Below are 21,113 nucleotides of genomic sequence, written 5' to 3'. Positions count from 1 at the left end.
AAGAATTCCATCGGGAACCCATCCGGGCCAGGAGCTTTTCCTTTCTTCATGTGAAAGGCAATCCTTTCCAGCTCATCTAATGAAATAGGACACAAAAGCTGCTCATTCATCTCCCCCGTGACCATAGATGGAATGCAATCAAGAACCTGATTCTCCGCCACCGAATCCCCCATGGGGTCCTCCTTGAATTGGGCCTGAAATAACTGTAACAACTCCCTAGAGATCTCCTGCAAGGATAAACACTGCTCACCTCTATCGTTGACCAGAACAGAAATAGAGTTACCATGTCTTCTTGCTTTCACAGAGTTGAAGAAGAAAGCAGTGTTCTTGTCCCCCTCCTTCAGCCAATCAATACGAGCTCTCTGCTTCCAGTATATTTCTTCTCGAAGCTCCCATTCCTCAACCACTTTGACAGCCCTTTCCTTGTCCCTAAGCAGCTTCTCAGACAGACCTTGCTCTCTGATTTCGTTGGTGATCCCGTTCAACACCAGTTGAGCAACATTCTTCACATGAAAAATATTCCTGAAGCCCTGACGGTTCCACTGCTTAAGCTGATACTTAACATATTGTAGCTACTTGGCAAAAGAGTACATGGCAGTGCCAAAGGGTGGCTTCCCCCTCCTCCACCATTCCGCAACAAGGACCTGAAGGGAAGGATCCCGAAGCCACATAAGTTGGAACTTGAAAGAGGGAGAGCGAGCAACCCGAGCCAAAGAAGAAACCAACTTGATGGGCCAGTGATCTGACCCTCTCTAGTCAAGAATCTCGAAACTTGTGGACCACCCTCCCCCAATCCAGAAACTAGAGACCAGGAAACGGTCCAGCCTCTCTACAATCCAATACTCTCCCATCCTCCTATTGTTCCAAGTGAACATACCATTGCTAGGCTTAATGTCAACAAGCTGCAACAAGGATATACTATCCTTGAACAAGACTGAAGAAGGTTCCAATCGCATGACACCCCCTTTCTTCTCACTCAACTCGAGGATAGCATTGAAGTCACCTGCCATAATCCAAGGATGAAAAGGGGCCAGCCTTCACATACAAGAAATATGGAACCATAGGTTTTGCTTACCCAAAAAATCTGTAAGGGCATATATGTTAGAAAACAGAATGGGTTCCCCAGTCTCAAGACTAGAGATAACCCCAGATAAAGAAGATCTGGATGCAGCCCACCAAACCAGATGAAATCTTGAAGGGTTCCAAAGACATGCCACCCCTCCAGAGGATCCAGCAGCCCCAACACACTGACATTCGCCTCTCCCCCACAACTTTGGCACTAGACCCATCATTTCTTGCAAAAATAGGATATCTAGTGAATGATTCCTAATCAAATCTCGAACAACTTTTTGTCTAGGGCCACTGTTCAAGCCCCTCACATTCCATGAAAGCACAATCATTTAGGGGGATTGGAAAAATGCGAATCCAAAGTCTTTACTGACCCTGACTCAACCAAGTTCTCCCCCTTCAATTTGATCTTATCCAGGTCCTTCTTTCTGCCAGCCTTTGAGCTCTTCTCTGAAGCACTTTTCTTAATATCTTTCTGATGCAGACCCAGGAGGGCGGAGGACTTATTACTTTTCACCCCAGTCGAGTCCGATTTCAAAGCTGTTGGAGAACCCTTCCCCTTTACCAAATGCTCCTCCAAGCCAGGAGTGGGTCCCCGATGGACCCCTACTAGCTGATCCATCTCCATCTGTTGGCTTCCAACCACTAGCAGGGCCTGGGTAGAGTCCTCAATTACACTTTCTGGTGCCCCCCCTGATGCACCTTGATCCAGAGGGATAGACCCCAGATTAACTTCCTACTGGCTAAGATCATCCAGGACCTCGAATCTGTTGAAGGAATCCTCCCCCTGTCTCTATTGAAAGGGCCTCTTTTAACCTCGGTTCTTGTTCTTTGTCTTAACTCCAACAAAACCATCGGTACCCTCAACCTTGACTGACATGGAAGCTTTCCCTTTCTCAGCCCTATCTGGGCTTGGGTCCGACTGCTGAACCCAAGAATAAGAACCTACGCACATATCTATAGCATCTGGCAATGGTTTACTAAGATCAATTTCAACACAAATGTGCGCGAAGGTCATTACCTTTCTCCCTAGGGTTTGCGTTGAAGATCCCACTGGCCTCCCTAACAGAGCAACAAGCATCCGTAGCACGTCCTCTCGACAGCATTCCATAGGAAAACGTGGTAGCCGAACCCACACTGGAACCCTATTTGGAAGCTCCTCCAACGGATTAAACCCTGCATGCCAAGGTTTGATGAACAGACCCACTTGGTTGTAAAAATACGGGTTGCCTTCAAATACCCTATGGCGATCCTCCATGCAGTTGAAAGTAACCATGAAATAGTTATTTGCCAATAGCATAATCTCAATTTCCCCTTCCGATGCCCAAGTCCTCTGCGCCCAGTTTTCCAAAAACTGCAAGGACACCCTCATTCCCAAAAACTTGCAATAAAGGGAGTGTTTTGAAAAATAATCAATGTCTTCAACTATCATCTTAGGAGGAATGACCAACTTCGGCCTCTCACTGCATCTCTCCAGACATCCATTAGTCTTCATAATCCGAGAACTACCCACATTCCCATTCCCAGAATCAGATGAAAAGAGATTATTGTTAAAAGTCTTCATACTCTGAAGTGGGGGTTTTGAGCCCACCGCAGCCCAGAAATTCATAGCTGCCGCAGCCAGTGAAGCCTCACCACCAAGTGTCGACATCAGAACAACAAAAACAAAACAAAACGAGGGCCAAGCACCCCCACCCCAAAGGGGCCACACAAATAGGCACGACACCCAAGGCACCCCCTCCCACACCATCGAAAGGAGGGCCTGCCGACTCCCCCAAACCCATGGGAAGAGAGCCGCAGCAACCCGAAACCCCACTCCCACGCAGCCGAAACCCAGCCCCGTGCAGCTGAAACCCCGCCCCCGCGCAACCAAAGTCCCGCCCCCCAAAATCCCCGCAGCACCCTCCTCACCTAGCACCACCCCCGCAGCCGTTGACCTCCCCCAACCCCCAGCAAAGCCCTTCCCCGCCGCTCCTGCAACTACCCCGCATGCGAGCTAGGGCCATGACACCCTAGCTCGACCGCTCAGACGCCCCCGCACGCACGCCATCAATTTTCACTTTCACAAATTTTTCAACCTAGAGGAATTTATTGTTTCTTATACATGCAGGCCACAACTTGGCTACAATTGTTCCTATTTCTCCGCGTATATTATTTCTATGTAGTTTATGGCTTGTTTTGACGTGTTTCATCTAGCCTTTTGACAACCTTTATAAAGGGTTTATATTCTTATTCCCTACTCACCATACTAAAATTCATCACATAACAATCTTGCTAAATCTAACCATGTAGCCTAGTGTATATGTAAAAAGTGTCCATAAGCTTCATGTGTAGTCTTTCTAAAATCTAAACTTTGTTAAAGCAACTAATCATTATCATCGAGATATATCATTCCCAATCCTCATGTGTTTTTTCCAAGATATAGCATTCCCAAATCAACAATGTTATCATCATTATCAAATTAATCAATGTTGGTTTTTAACTTGATTAGGGGCAAAGTCTTATCTATCTTGTCTTTCGATCTTTTATTCATTCATCCTTTTCTTTGTGTGTGTTTCTTATTCTTTTTTGCTTTGCATTTAAGGTCAAAAATTCAAAAAAAATGTTTGGTTTAGTTCCTACACCATACATCCCCAAGGACATAGTAGATATTTATACCATGTTACGTCTTGAGGTTATTATCATTGGGACATGAGTCTTGCCTTGGCTTTTATCTTTAGATTTGCTCTTCATGTATTTGTATGTTCTTTTTTATTATGTCTTTTCATACATTTATACGTGTTTCTTTATTTTTTGATTTATTATTTAGATTCATTCCTCTATGTATATGGTACATCATCATCATGTTCCATTATATCACGATGTATAACATCTACACAAAATAAAAAATATTACTCAAACATATTGGAATCTATTTGTAAATTACTTGGCTCTACTTATGGTCAAAATGCTTTTGGAATATCTCACACTTCCTCATTTCCACCTATAGCATCATAATACACAATAAAACAAATTCTTCTAATAACTCTATCATCCCCACCTGATCTGCATAGTTACATATGTTTGCTAATTTTAGCTTTTTTTAGTCATGTTGCTTCTAAATTCAATTACATTTGATTTGTTTGTATCAATCTCATGCAAATGAATCCAGAAGAAACACAAGTAAATAATTATGGACTATATAAATTTGGTGTCTTTAGTTTTTTTTCTCATTTTGAGAGCACACTCATTAAAACCTATTTGTCCTAACGAGTAGGCATTTCATAGTCTAATTCAATCTCAAACCCAAAGCTTCTCCAAGAATTAAAGCATCATTCAAATCTAGTTTTAATCAATTGCCATCTTGTTCTCAATATATATAATTTTTACATCAAAAAAATTGTAGAGATGAGGGGAGAAGGCGTGTTGATGGCATGATGATTACAGAGGTTCGAAGAGATAAGGGAAGGAGGAAGGCTCAATGCAGTGGAGAGATAAGGGTGATGTACGAGCATGGATAAATAAGGAGAATGGAGGGATACGACTTATGGAGGGATAAGGAGTATGGATAAATTTAGCAAGAACCAAATCTAGAAGGTGTTAATACCTCAACAAAATATTGTAACCACGTGGATGTGGTCCCTAATGTGATCCTACTATTTCAAAACTCCAGTCAAAAGCATATAAAAGAACCAATCACTGATAATAATAAAAAAAATCATCATAAATTAAATAATCCACTTCTCAAAATAAAATTAATTAAATAATGTTTACTATTTAACTAATTTAAATAAATCATTCTCCCACAAATATTCAAAACAATAAAATAAATCCATTGTCAACAAACAATATAATAAAGAAAGGCATAATAAATATAATAAAGAAAGGCATAATAAATTGAGGTAGTTAACTTTTTAATCAAAAAATAAGATTAACAAATCTATGAAAAGAAAATATTAATTAACAAATCAAAATCAAATTAATTAGTTCTTTGATCAAAACAAATAAATAAATCCATTCAATCAATAAACGAACTAATTAAATAATAATAACCACCCCCATTCAAGAAAAACCGAGATGTATATTGTTAATGTAGCTTGAGTTATGCGGTTAAGATCACAAACCTCATTAGAAATGTAAGTGGATAATTTGAGTGGTATAGACTCCTAATATAAAGGGTTTTCTTGAACAGTAAGAGATTGTTTCCCTTTAGTAGGTGCGATGGAGTCATGAGTAGGATGAATTCCATTATGAGTTGTATTTGTAATTTTTTTGGGGTAGGATCAAGATGCAGTTTGTGATCAAGATTGGAGAGGTCATAACTATGGGGATGTTTTGACTATGTTTTAAAAACTTGTCTAATGATGGCATCTTTATTTATTTCAAAGTATTTCTTCATGAGATTACACCCTTGTTTGCAATCTAGGATGACATATGGATCAACAATGTATTTAGGTTGATTATGAGTGTCATCAACAATTTCACTACCGTCATCATGGGAAGAGTCTCTTAGAAAAGGAAAACTTTCTATGGGTGGTTGACTATTCTTTCATGTTTTCACATCCAGCGCTTCTTGTGATAGGAGGAATTGGTCATGTTCTAAATTAGATGTGGGAGAAGATGGGTATGGAGGACTAGGTGATTTTTATGAATATGGTAAATCCTTATCATGAAGGATAACCTTAAAGGTAATGACCTGGAATGAACTTGTTTGGATAATTTTATTGGATAATGGGATGATCCTAATGATGGGAAAAGGTGACCAAATGGACTATATATATTACAACTAATAAACTTACATTAGAGTTTAGGCTACACACTTGTATCTTAAGGATGACTTGATTTTGGAATCTACGAATTGATGTATAGTTTTCAAGGATTATTTAATGGGCCTTCTGATGATTAAAGGTCCCAAAGGTTAGACTAAGATGATGATTATGATAAAGAGATTCAAAAGTGAAACTTTAAACTATGATCAAGGATTGATTTTGATAATAATGGGTATGGACTTTAAGGATGATGTGGTCGAAATATGGTGATGATATAATGATCAAGGTTTCCTTGGATGTGGATCAAAGGTGTCTAGGGTTATAACCAAGGTGATGATGAGTGAAAATGTGGAAATTGTCTATAGGCCAAAGGATGTGGTTAATTTAAACAAGGTATTTGGTTGATGTGGAGATGTTGCGCTATATTATTGGGTGATAAAGTTGGGAAAAAATAAATTTTTATTTAGAACTAAGTGATGGCTATCCTAGGTTTGGATTCAAATTTTATGTTTCAAGAATACCAATAGACCATGTATTTTCAAACAAGCAAAATGACTTCAAACTTGACTTGACTCAAACTTGGTTTAAAAGGCTTATAAATAAACACTTTGATTTTAAGTTACTTATTTTCGTATGGTAATTTTTTTAATTCTAAAACAACATTTTACACACTTACCTGTTCAAATTAAGTATAAACTACCTGGCCTCGTAGACATCATTAAAAATCTTCATTCATTCATTCAACTATATTAAGTTATCTTAACATTACAAATTCAATTGACTTATATTGTACATAATAACTCCTAATAAAGACAATTTCTATTTTCTACTATTTCTCAGCCCTCCAAATAAATTATCCAAACACTATCGTTGGAGTGCCTAGTGCTAGTTTGCTAGTTTTTAATATTTTTTAAAGAATAATACTTTTTTATAACCAGCGTGGCCATTGAATCTATGGGTCCAATTGCTAGTTTAAACTAGTTGTATGTTGATCGCTTAAAGTAGTTTATGGCTTGTTAAAGCTAAAAACAAAGCTGGAAGCACTGAAAGGAGACAGCACCACCAGGGAAAAAATTGAATTAAAACATATAGCCGAACGCGGTGCAGGGTAAGAGGGGTAATAAATAGAGGAGCACAAATAGGTGCAAAAGGGCTGGGAAAGTTGAAAAGTCTAAAACCTCCAATTACGCAAAGAATGGATGTAAATATATTGCCTGCGCTGGCTGAAGACGAGGAAGCGCAAGCCACTGAACAACCTGCCTCTGTATTTGCGTTTGTTCCACCCCGTCCTCCCACTCAGTAAGTAATTTTCATTCCTCTCATCCAATTCTTGGTGCAACCATACAATATCTTTGTAGTTGCATACATGTTCGTGAGGCACCAGAGAAAACCTGTAGTTTGAGACTCCTCTGATAGGGGAAACGAAATTAGAGATTGTTTTTGGGAATCTTGTAATGAGGCTTTGTAAATTATGACGTGATAGATGAATTGCTAGTCTTATCAAAGTCGTCCGATGCCAATTGGTAATTTTTTTCTGTTGGGATAATTGCACTGTCGGGGTTGGATGGGAGGAGCTTAGGCGATAGAAACATACGCGGTTTCGAAGCAAATGCGTAAGTTCAAATAGCAGAAGACATGACAATGTGTCAAAATAATTGCCACGCGGATGCAAAATAGGCTTTATAACTTGATGCATTAGCAGCAGTGAATAATTATAGCACTACTCGTTGATAACCACGGGTCCCATCGATTGCCTAGTCTTGTGAATTTCATTAAAAACTTTCGTTTGATTTTAAGTACTAGGGATTTCCGAACAATGATAGTAATGGCGTGGGAGAGGATTCACCATTTTGTAATGGTTTGATGTTTGTTTCATTTTCATTTTGGCAGTGTCACTGGGCATTGCAACATTGTTATGTTTTCTTAGTTAACATTTATGAAGAATGGATATTGATATTTGAGTTAATGATAAATATGACTCGAAGAAGGAAGATTTGGTATTTTTGTCCTCCAGGTTGGAGTCACAACATAGCGTGAGAAATTTAGGACTGAACTTTGCTGTTGAAAATTAGAAGTTGCTCTGAAATGGGAACATTGCTCGAAAGGTTTTTGAAGTAATTTATTGTTTTGAGCAACTTGGGGTTAATAGAATCAACATAAATAAATAAATAAATTTCTTGATTTTCTTCTGTTAATCTTCTTACACAAAGGCAGGGCTTAATTTATGAATCGCAATGATACACTTAAGCGTGAATAGTGTTTATGCTGAAATAAGAACATGTTTTTAGAAGAAAATTTTCTTTGGTGCTTTTCTTTTCTATTTGGTACAATCATGCATCTCTTTTCTAATATTTTCCTTTTTAAAATTTTACTTGCAATATAGGAGTACGGCTAGCAAATACTCACCTTTACCATGGAAAGGCCACTTTGATAAGGAGGAGGACATCAACATTCCAGATTCCAATACGGTAAGGAGTCAAACCATTGTGCCCATTTGTAAGTATGACTTTTGTAATATTTGTCGCTGAAGGTTTGAACAGATCCTCTTAGTGGATAGCCTGAAACTTGTGGAAAGCTTAACTGTAATGTTATAGGATCTTTTTAACTTGTAGGATATTGGAACATCCCAATAGGAAAAATGAAACCATCTGAGATTAGCTTAGTTATGGCTGATGTGTATTGAGTCATGTTACCCTGTACTTGACCTAGCTATGTCAGTATAACGCAGAGCAAAACATCCTATTTTGATGGTTTTTGTCTGTTTGTATACGTTTTGGAATTATATTTTTGTTCTATGTCTTTTGTATGTATGGTGGGAAGTGTTAACTTGTACTACTTATGAGTATGTTGCACCAAATTTGGCAGGTTTGGAAGCATGTTTTCTTATTAAGTGTTGAAATGTTAGCTAGTTTGGATACCTGATTATCGAATTTTAATGTTGTCAAATGACAATTAAAATTCATATGTATTATCTCAATTAATTTGTTATTGGGCTGGACCCAAATGTAACGTGGGAAGCAATTAATTATGTTATTGGGCTGGGCCCAAATGTAACGTGGAAAGGCAATTCGATGACTATTGGGCTGGACCCAAATACCTAATGTGGGAAATGTATAATAACAATACAACATTAATTAATTATTATGCAAGCCGACTTGAGGATGATTAGCGCCAAAAGGGTGATATATAAACCACTTCAAGATGAAGTCATCTATACACAATCATTCTTAGCAAATGCAATTTGCTCTCCTATATTAGCAAACTCTTCACTTGTGCGAATTCAGTCAAGGATATTGTTAGGCGAAGTTGTCAAGATCTTCAGCAATTCTGCTCCAGCCTATCTTAGACATCTGCTGCTGATCTTCTCTTTTGGTCATCTGCTGTTGATTAGGCCTGCATCCTTCATTACCTCGCCAACTTGCTGTTTGGACAGCAATCTGAGATAAGTTTGCTATATTGTAATTGCCTACAATTGAGATAATGCATATCATATTTAAGGCTGTGTTTTTCACCTCCAAGAGGGAGGTTTTCCAAGGGTATTGGTGTCTTGTGTCTTGTGTTTTATTACTGTTACTGTTTATTCACAGTCTGATTATAATTTAATTGGTTTTTTAAACATTTGATTGCTTAAAATTAACATTAAGGATGTGCTTTAATGATTTAGTTGATTCTTAATTTGGTTAGTGCTGACAGTGGTGTTAGCATTGCCAACAGCAGGAGATGAAACAAAACTCCTCTCTTGAAAAGCGCATGAATGTATGCTCCAAGGTTCTGGAAGGCTAGGTCTTAGCCGCACAGGATAGATCAATGGGAACCAATGTGTTGTAAACAAGGGGCCTTTTTAGTTATACCATTGGAAATATTACAATCTTTCTATGCACATCACTTATTTTTTGATTTTTCAAAATACATATGAAATGCGAATCTAAGTAAGTACGATTATACTAGCTAGTCTACACTATTTGAGATTGTAAAGAAAATTGCAAAAGGATATGGATTAAGAGCAATCCACTTCAAAATGAAATCTAGCGGGCAATGTTAATCAATGAACCATTCTGAAGCATGGAAGATTAAACCACAATAAGAAAGCATATTTGCATAAATTAGATTACCACAATTAATGGAAATATGATGCAATCATCTACAAAACAAAACAATACCACATTGATTTTCAAAACCCATCGCATTGCAAAGCCATTACCCACGTGCACATGCATGACGAAATTCCTAATATGCTCTTGGAAATTCGCTGTAGCTAAGTTATCCTTCGCTACAAATAGCCCCGAACAACATAAAATGCGTTAAGCATTTTTATGATGAAAACTACTTGAACCACCATCATTTGATAAAATAAGAATGCAGTTTCAGTCTTGGGTTACTATTCATAATGCAAACTTGAAATCCACCCCAACATTCAAGGCCAAGTGTGTGCACAATGCGCTCATCTATCCCAAAACTTTTAAAAGATTGCTTTAGAGAGGACCCAAGTCAGAATATGTTTTGACATGTTGTGTTTCTCAAGATTCCTAGGCATAGCTCTGCTGCCAGTCATGCATCCATAGCTCCGACAGAGATACATCTGATTTCCTCATAGCATAGCTCCACCGCTAGTCGAGCATCTATAGTCCCAGTGGAGATGCTAGATCACCTTGTTGTGCTTGAATTATATATATTTTATTTTTTAGATTTTGCACAATTTCTCATCTTATTCTTTTGATCATTATCACATCATTTTTGTATTGCATTACATTATTTTTGTATTGCATTTTTTGTTCTTTTATGTCTCAAAACTTCATATGAAGCTCCTTGTCAGGGTTAAAACCACAATGGATTTTCAAGAAAACACATGCGAATGATATTCTTCTGACTCGAGTCTACCCTAAGGAAAACCTTCAAGAATCTGGTACTAAAGTGTATATGATAATGTAGATCTGAAATGCTGGACAAGACCACGAGTCACACATAACAAATATCCAATTAAGTGCAGGGCACTGACAACTCACTTTCTCAAACAAAGGGGAAATCATAAATAGTTTTAGGATAAAAACAAACTTATGGCATCAGTTGGCCAGAATATTTGAAAGCTTAGTCTATTTGGGGGAAGCCCTACAAACTCACGCATGCAAAAAAGAGACAAAGGGAAAACCTAAAACCTACTATAATACAAAGGGAGGAAATTTCTCGTTCAACTAGGATCCAAAATAATGTTTGAGAAATTGTTCATTGATGGGCTACAAAACAAGCTCCCCATCCAAAGTACCCATCCTGATGGAATTGTCTCCTAAGATCTCAACGATTTGATATGGACTAGTCCAGAAGCGCTCAAACTTTGTGTGACTACCAACCTTTTCTTTGGACTTATCCCACATTAGAACTAAATCCGAAATCCTGAATGCCTTCACTTTAGCCCTCTTGTCAAACCAACACTTGACTATGGCTTGATGTTTTGTGACATGTTCCAGAGCAGCAATTCTCTTCTCTTCCAATTCTAATAAATTCATTAACTTGATGGGCACTTGATCTTCTCCCTCTACATATCCCTCCATAAACCTAAGGACATGTATTCTAAGGTTCATGGGAAAAACTGGTTCAAGACCATATATCAGTTTGAAGGGTGATTTTCTTAAAGAATTCTTGATTCTGACTTGGTCTGTCCATAATACGTATTTCAATTGAGTATGCTAGTCTTTAGGATTTTTCTCCAATAGTTTTTTAATTACCATAATTAAATTTTTATTCGTGGATTCTACTACACCATTCCCTTGTGGATAATAGTTAAAAGAAAATTTTAGAGTTACCACATGTTTGAAAGCCCATTAAGTAAATGTGCAAAAGAGAAAGAAGGGCCATTGTCACATACCAAGAAAAAGGGCATTCCAAACTTGGCGACAATGTATCCAAAAATTTGATTACCACCTCAGTGGTACAATTTTTACATGCCAACACTTCACTCCATCGAGTACAATAATTGGTAGCAGTGAGAATATATCTATGACCTACAAATGAAAGGGGGTTAATCATTCCTATGAAGTCTAGACCCCATTGGGTGAAAGGACGCACCTCATATATAGGCTGTAGGGGCATTGTGGCATTGTGTTCTCTAGTAGCACTTGTTTGACAAACATGGCATGATTGCACATGCTTATGTGTATCTTTGAATAGTGTTAGCCAATGATATCTTGATCTCAAAATTTGGTGTGTAGTAGCTTCAGCAAACCCATGTCTTGTTCCATACTTATTATGGAAATCTTTCAGGACTTCAAAAGCTTCATTTTTATCTAGGCATCTCACAAACAGCCCTTCGTGGTTCCTTTTGTGAAGCTTAGCATCCTTAATCATGTAAGAACCACTTTTAATCTTCAAGGCTCTTCTCTGGGAACTCGTCATTCCAATAGGACAACGATTCTATAATAAACATATTTATACCATTCGTCAACTGTGATATCCCGGAGGGTATAATGTTGGCATATGAACTGCTTGTCAGCTTCTACTAATGCTTTTGAAAGCCTTTGTCTTCAAACCAGTTTCATAGGCTAGATTTCAATGTCAAATTCCTATAAGATTGCCATCCATTTACCCCTTCTTTCACCTAACTCATTTTGCATCAACATAGACTTTATTGTTGGGTTCGAGATGATAGCAATGACTTTGCTCCTTAATATGTAATGTCGGAACTTCTTCACTACTTGAACTAGAGCAAAAGACTGTTTGTCAAGATTGGGGTACCTTAACTCGGCGTCCTTAAAAGGAGAACTCATGAATGCAATCGGTTTTTCTCTTGAATCATTCCCCTTTTGGGTCAAGACTCTTGAACAAGAATGCTTTGAAGCAAAGGAATATATCTTGAAAGGTTTGGTATAATAAGGATTGGCAAGCACAGGAGCACTGGCTATGGCATCCTTACCCTCTACAAACTGGAGAACATACTCCATTTTGAGAAATGCTTGTAAGGGGTTTCCCTTTTGAGAAATGCTTGTAAGGGGTTTCCCGTCCCTATTATCTGCAACTTTGGGACTCATAATTATAGTTGCTTTAAATGGGAGGATGGCTCACCATTAATTAATACCATAGTTGAAAAACTCTGCGAGTACTTGCAGGACTCGTGAGTACTCGCAGGTCATTTGCTCAACCGAGTCACTCCCGGAAAGACTCGTAGACATAAAAACCCAATGTATTTAAATGTAAAATTAATACTACAAGACATGAATTTTTAATGCTATGATGTTAAATTAATACTATTATGACTTAAATAGTTTTCTATTAATATATGTTTATTCTAATATAATTGAAAAATAAATTTAATGACATTAAATTTATATAAATTTGTGTTTTTGAAGAATATTTAAAAAAATATACTTTCAAATGTTCGATAAAGTTGTCGAGTTATTGCCGAGTTTTTCCCCGAGTTTTTTAAATATTTTGTGCTTGCCGAGTCATTGTCGAGTCCGAGTTTTTCAACTATGATTAATACTAAGGCTAAGATTATTTACAAGTCTTTAAATGATGATGTTTCTATATCTAATTATCTTAAGCAATTTTGAAATTTCAATCATAATCATAAACATTGGCAGGGTATCTTAAAGAAAATTTGGTCTAATATTTTGGAGCCCAAAAGGCTTGCTTCATGTGGCTTTTTACTTTGAAAAAACTACTGTATAAAATGAAGAACAATGATATTGAAATATGGATTATCATCTTAACACCTCTTAAAAGTGGAAATTACGGGTTGCTCTGGTCTGCTCTAGCCTAAAGTCACGACATAAGGCACCAAAAAACAGCAATTTCCATTTAATTTAGCCAAGATAAGTTCAGGAGGATCTGCCTGCTAGGGTTACATATTCACAACCATCACAAGCCTGCTCATTCTGTTTAAACTTGCAATTCTCCTTATTTGTTTGGTTTTTCATTTACTTTTTTCTGAGAACTGCTTAACATAGGTCTCAACTGTTGCTATAATCAGATCAATACCATTCATCTTCCCAAGAAACATCAATTTATAGGATTCAATTGCTTACAATTTTATAGGTTTTTTAGATAAATCTCTACATTAGATCTAGGTTTTCTGCTAACGGGTTTTCTGAATAATAGTTGCTAATATTATTCTAGCTCTAAACCCATTAGCTCTAATGAGATCTAATCTTGACTTTCTTTGAACAACTAATACCAACTATTATTCTAGCACTGATGGGATGGTGGTCAGATAGGGAGTATGGGTAGACTTTAACTTTACTTCCATTATATTTTGACTTAAAGTTAAAGGCATCTCTATTTGCATAAAATTTGTCTAGTCTGTTGTAAATCCTTTTGCCACCTTTCTGAGCATTGCACCATGTGTACCACATGTTAGCATTATCCTTCTTCATCCCTTCAAGAGGGTCAAACAGGTTCAACTTATTTTTTATTCTTTGCTAGAAATGTCTCTCATTCCCTTTCCACTCCATGTTAATACCTCCTACTTATCTTCAAAGTTCTCAATCCTATTGAAATTGTTGTCCTCATTTTTGGAACATTTTTGTTTCCAAAAATGAAGGACCATTACATGAAATTTTTGTGAAAAAATGAAAAATTTTACTCTATGGCACACTTCCTGAGGCAGAATTTCGACTAATCCTTGGACTGGCTTAATCCTTAGTCCATCCTCGAACTACATTTCGAATTTCGTCAAATTCTGGGTTCGTTTGCTATGTCTTTCTTTGAATTTCGGGTTTTAAAATCCCGACTGCAGGTGGAGAATTTTCTTCAAACTGCAAGTTTTAATGATATTCATTGTTTTGGTCTTTGTAAGGGAATTTTTGACTTATTACATGTGCACTTTTATTTAAAAGATGTTACTTGTAATTTGTTTTAAATTTCCCCTTTGTTGTTTTTATATTTTTTATTGTTTTTTGGTCTTTTTTAGTTAAAATAGGGATTTTTTGACTCAATTACAAGTAAACTTGCAGTTTGGTCAAAAAACCCCTACTTTAATGGTTTTTGCATGTAATAGGGATTTTAAATCCTTATTACATATGTGCAAGCAAGTATAACTTGTTGTAGGGATTTTATTTCCCATTTACAAGTATTTAAAACTTGCAGTTTGCTCCAAAAAACCCAATTTTGCCTTGCAAGTGCATTTTTGACAATTTTTAAACTTGTCATTTGTCCAAAAATCCCGATTTTGGCTTGGCAAGTGAAAAAGTGAATTTTAAACTTGCTATTTGTCTTAAAAATCCCGATTTTGCCTAACATGTTGAAAAAGTGAAATTTTAAACTTGTCATATCCTCCAAAAAACCCGATTTTCATTGTTTCATACATTTTAAACTTGCTATTTGTTCCAAAAAACCTGAATTGCAAGGAAAAACGTGTTTTTTGAGGATTTTTAGCAAATTTTTGTGGAGATTTTTTGGGAGATAGAAGGCGTTTTGGATTCCTCCCTATTTTTATGCATTTTCAAACACCTTTCACGCCACATGGAGGTTAAGATTGCTGGTTTTTAGCTTTATAACAGCAAATACGTTTTTGCCAAAAAACCACGTTTTTCTTCATTAAAAATGCCACGAATCAGCAATGTTATGAATCGTTTTGGCTTGGTATGCTAATGTATTGAGGTTAGAAAGAGTCTTGGCCATTTTCCATGCCATTTCTCATGCATTTGCTGCCACGTTTTTCAGTTTTGGGCATTTTTTCAAAAACATGGCCTAGGGTTTTGGAATACGGTTAATTTCTTTTTAAGAGATATTCTTCTTTATTTCAAAGATTGATTATCTTTTGGAGAGGCATTTTCACATTGGAGCAAGGTAAGATTTATTTTCTTCTTGTTTCTTTTTTCTTGTTTTCCATTTCTTGTTTTCTTGTTTTTTCCTTTCTAGTTGTAAATTTGTAAATGGTTGGTTCTTCCCCAAAAATCAGATTTTGTGAGAGAGATTTTCCCTTTTGTAAAGCAATTTTAGAATTGCATTGTTCTTCCCCATTTCCCTCTTTACTTGTATTCGGGATTTTAAATTCCGATTACAAGTTGGATGAAAATCATTGTTTTTCCCTTACGGATAAAAGATTTAACCATCTTTTGTTGAAATTCCAAGTTGCAAAGATGAGAAATACCCATCCTTTCAAAATGGGGTTTTTTTGAAATCCGGGTTGCAAGTTGAAAGTTCTTCCCATTTTTGCATTGGCAAAGTTCCAAGTGATCTTCTTGAAATTCATTTTTACCTATCCGCTTCCAATTCCCTCATCTGTACATACCATTTCATCCACTCATTTCACACATTCATTCGTTTTCTCCATTTAAAGTCTACCTGCAGTCAGCCATCCAGAACCCGAAATTGGTCCAAAATGCACTCAAAAAACACTTGAAAATGAGTTTTAAAGGTCCAATTACAAGTGCAAACCTGTAGTTACCCATTACACATATGAAGTTGCATGTTTGTTCCCACATTTGCAAGTTAATGCTCTTGTTTTTCCCACACATGTAATGCAGCTTCCAAAACCTGAAATTCACTTGTGAGCCCATTTTTGCATCAATTTATCCCTTCCCTTGTCAGTCCGGTTTGCACACACGATCTACCAAATCAATGGATTAAGGCATGGGCCTTATTTTGCAAGAAGATTTCAAGAATGAAGGATGATACAAAGAAGAGATACAACAACAATTCATGGTTGAGAGCATAGAATGCTTTCAAGACAAAGATGGTCATGACATGAAAAGAGGAAGGCAGCCCGTTCCCTCTTGAAAAGCTAGTACTACCCCAAGCAAGAAGACAAGGATGCAAGTTCCCGTTTCGGTTCAAGATGTCTTTACCAATCTATAATACTTCAAGTTCTAGCATCTTGGAGCGACATGAAGATCATCACAGACAAAGGATGATGTAGTTAGAGTCGTGTCTTTAGACACATGGAATAATTTTAGTTATGCATTTGTAATTTCGTTTTGACAAGTTACATGTAAAAGTATTTTTGTAAAACGCAAGTTACACATTACTTGCACTTTTGTAATTACATGTAAGGCAACTACAAGTTGTGTCCAATTAGGACTGTAGTTGGAATAAGTCTTAGTTAATGAAGTCTTAGTTAGTTATTGAATGAGTCTTGGTGGTTGAGAGAATCTTTCAAGTTAGTTAGGATCCTCCCACCTTTTTCTCAAGGCTCCTCTCCTTTAAATAGAAGAGAGGGTCCATTGTAATTTTTATCTTTTGGAAAGCAAGCAAAAACTCTGCCAAATTTACAGCAAGAAGTCTTTGAGCTTATATATGTGGATTGAAAGTTTTTGAAGAATAATAAAGAAGGATTACTCAAGTTTTGAGTCTTTGAGCTACATGTTTGAGTTTGAATCTTTTATTTCTTCTATGCCAAGTGTTTTTAAAGGAGCTTAGTCCAATCTGATTTGAAGTCTTTGAGCTGCAAGTAGAGAAGATTAATTAAAATAGGAAATCTCTAGAAGGAGCAGCAAGTCTTTGAGCTTGCGTCTATTCTTGAGGAAAAATTATTGTTTGATAAGAAATAGCAGCAAGTCTTTGAGCTTGCATTAGTTCTTGTCTTTGTGTTAAAAGAATAAATTATTCCAGTCTTTGAGCTGTTGTCTTTTATTCATTGTAAAATTTAGTATAGCAAAGGTTAGATAGGACTTCCGATAGTCAAGTCTTTGAGCTTGATATTGCTGTCTCGTCCCGAAGGAAGTGACGGAAGTCTTTGCGCTTTCAGGAAACTTTATTTCCTTTCTCTTATTTCACTTGAAAGTGGTTACTGCTGTTATTCAATCGCTATCCTTTTCTGTGAAGAGAAAAGGATATTATCTTTCTTGAAAAAAGAAAAAAGATTGCTGTCCCATCCTATTTTATTTTCCAAGTTGTAGCTAGATAGGGGGAGCCTTCCCTTAATTAGGAGAGTTTTTACTCGTGTGCTGTGGTTGAAACCACAATTTTGTATATTTCCCCAAGTGTACAAAATTTTCAACCAACAGAAATCACCCCCCAGAATCCAAGGATTGTCTCTCAAATTGCAAATCCAGATCTATAAACCAATCCTTTCTCTAGAGTCATTGGGGGCGTAGACAGAACATATCCCAAATTTACATTCTCCCATTTCAATGTTAATACACACTGCTTTGTTACACGGGGATGTGCGATGATCAGATACATATTGTGCCCATTTTTTGGTGAGCAGAATTGTAGTCCCATCTCTTTCTTTCTCATGTTTAGTGACAAATTGTGCTGCATCTTTCCATATGAATTTGAGGCTGGTTTCTAAGGCAAATCCTGTAGCCTTAATCTCCCGAAGGAATACCACATCCTTTTTGTTTTCCATGTTGAGAAATCTTCTGATAACATATTTGCTGTCAGGGGTTTCCAACCCTCTAATATGCCATGAAATGCAATCAAGGTTCATGGCAATGAGGTTTTGGTTGAGTCTCTATAGGATTCCTAAATCTATCATAGCATTTAGGCATTCTATCTTCAGCTTCTTGCCTTTTAGAAACAGGCTCTGCTATTACCAAACTGGCCTTCTTTCTCCTATTTTTCTTAGAGAAGCTTGATCTACCTTTGCCAGAGGGGATAACTTTCCCTTTCTTTATTTTCTTGGGGACAGGAGGAGAACATAACCTATGAAACTCCTGCCCATCTGTGGTCATCTTACTATTTAAGAATCAATTGCCGGGTTCTTAGTGTTATATTCCTCTAATCAGCCTTTTTCCCATCAATATGCAACAATTGCTGTAAGACCTCTTTGTTACAGCCAGTTATCATCTCATCTTGTTTCTCTATGTCTAGACTTATCCCAAGATTATGTGAGCTATTTTGACCAGTTGTAGCCATAGAGGAATTCAAGGAACTGTTAGAGATCTGAATGCAATCTGATGTTCCCAGATCCACTTCATTACCTTGACCGACATCCTCCTTACTACTACTTACGTCACTAGCTATTTTGCCATCTTGGGGAGGTTTAGGCGTAGAGGATGTTTGAGAACTTTCACCACTTGTCAGATTATTGGCAATCTTTATGCCAATATTAGTACTATGATCCAGCCCTCCCTTTCGATTCAAGCCATGCTTATGATCAAATGTCTTATCTTTTATATTTTTTAACACCACCTCTATATTATTATCCCTGTTCTGTATTAGGGAAGGAGGTGATCTGGTACTGCAGTCACTTGGATCCTTTTCCAGGTTGAGAGGGTGTGGATCAGCAGTTATAATACTGCCACGAAGATTGGTAATAATCTGATGTTTGGCTTCAATTTCCGATGCCATCTTCAGAACAAGAGACTTGATTTTGTTGTTATTCATATTTTTTACAGCCTCTTTGGACTCCCCACTTGAGATTTTGTCTCTGTTATTATTGAGAGCATACATATTTCCATCCTCTTTTTTGTTGTTGCAATGAACAACGCCTTCACTTTCATCCGTGTTATTACTACTGCTTATATTATTAAAACCTTTAATGATAAAGTTGGAAACATTAATTTCAGAGACACCAGAGTCATTGGCAGGGGTCAAGTTCTTATTTTTGGCAATGTTGAGCTTAATCTGGTCTAACGCAATTTGTTGAGCATTCTTTTTAACTGGAACATTATTTGGGGAAAGAGTAGACGGATCAGACATTTGTTTGTTCACACTGGGAGCATCCTCAACATTAACAGAGGGTATGGGGTTTAAGTTAGAATCCTTTGATCCTCAGACAGGATACTGAACAAAATCGCAAGTATGATGTTGGGAGGGGGCTTGAAAGGCAGATCAGGTTCCTTTGTCATACTGGCCAAGCATGGACCAAGGTTTCTGGTTTCAACATTATCAATAGGGATTTCATACTGCAGATTCTCATTAGCATTCCTATCCACAAGAGGGTTAGGGTTAACATCTTCCAAAGTCCTGATTGTTGAAAATATATGTGAAAACAAAGTTTATGTATGGTTACTTGGAAGAGGATATCTATATAAATTGTATTGCGATCCAAGTTAATAATATGGATCCAGTAATTGCTTATTTTCTGAGGGTACGATATTTTATGAGTACTTATATTAATTCTGAAGTCTGAACTGAGTTCAAAGGTTCTGTTTCTTACCTGAGAACATTGTGGAAATCTGTTTACAGTTTGTGTTCATCTTACCTGGTATATTTCACCATTTTCATAATTTTATAAATGCAACGTCAAAGGTGAAAATTTAATTAAAAAAATACAAAAATATGGAAGAAAATGGACGGATTTGCCCAAGCTTTGCCTGGGTTCTCTTGGATCCTACCAGGGTTTGTCCTAGACGAACCCAACCCCACTCTTTCAAATCCAAAATGTATCTGGAGGTGGACTGAACTGAATCATGAATCCGGTTTGAATCAAACTTGGATCCATCTAGTTTGCAGGCAGATCTGATAACATAGCTTTTAAGCTATTTTTACTCTAGTTGGTTTTCATTTTTATCTTCAAAAGAGCTAGAAATAAAAGGAGGAGCTGGCCCTGGATTTGACTTACACATTTTCAATTCCAACTTCAAGCATCAAGGTAAGTTGAAAATCGTCATTTTTATTTCATTTTAGTTCTTATTCAATCTTCTTTACATTTTTAGTTTTATTTTCAGTATTTCTGTTTTATAAGTTATAAAATTTAAAAGCTAAGAAAAACAGAAAAAAAAGTATTAGGTAAAAAACTAGAGGGTTTAAAATTATTCATTGTTGCTTTCTTGTTTTTTTCGTTCTTATTCATTTAAAAAAGTTTTTATTGCATTTTTTTAGCTTAGTTGCTTGTTTTTCTGTAATGACTGCTAGATTTTTTCTTATTAATACTGGATATAGTATACAAATTTAGCTCATACAAGCACCCAATCACAAAGTAGGATAAAGATAAGGGTCATGAAACAAAATAGGGACAAATACAAAGCCATGTGCAACAGACCCTATCGAAAATAGAGATCAAAGCAAGTAATCCACCTGTTCCAACATATGGTCAACCTTAAGAGAAATCATATCCATCAGCCATAAGCACAATATTAAGAGCTACATATAATGGCCAGAAACACAGTGACTTACATCCAAAACAAGCAAAAAGCCAATCACAGAGCCCAACAGCAAAAACCATGATCAACACCAATAGAAGGACCAGAATTTAGTATCCCATTCAGTTATATTTTAAAAAAAATTATGAATACAGCAGTTATGTATAATGAATTAATTATCTGCTCCGCAGAAATAATTGCTACAATTGGTATCATTTTAGCCTTAGGATTATCAACCAATTGATAAGTTAAGTCTGCCTATTAGGAAACATGCAATGGATGCATACTTTGGAAGAATTTGCCACAAATGGAGAATCACATTTAGTTATAATTAGCA

The 21,113-nt window shown here is 36.7% G+C and overlaps 1 protein-coding gene across 1 annotated transcript in view; it reads left to right on the top strand.

The window, feature by feature from the left end:
• Positions 1-6,777: 6,777 nt before the first annotated feature.
• Positions 6,778-21,113, top strand: part of LOC131072211 (uncharacterized) — a 135,231-nt gene continuing 120,895 nt past the window's right edge. Inside the window, exons 1-2 of the mRNA XM_058008299.2 lie at positions 6,778-7,115; positions 8,200-8,284. Of these exons, the coding sequence (XP_057864282.2) occupies positions 7,012-7,115; positions 8,200-8,284 (189 nt within the window). The 5' untranslated portion in view covers positions 6,778-7,011. The remainder of the gene's footprint in view (positions 7,116-8,199; positions 8,285-21,113) is intronic.

The sequence above is a fragment of the Cryptomeria japonica genome, chromosome 6 (assembly GCF_030272615.1).
Source record: "Cryptomeria japonica chromosome 6, Sugi_1.0, whole genome shotgun sequence".
Lineage (NCBI taxonomy): Eukaryota > Viridiplantae > Streptophyta > Pinopsida > Cupressales > Cupressaceae > Cryptomeria > Cryptomeria japonica.
This window is presented reverse-complemented; position numbering and strand designations above follow the sequence as displayed.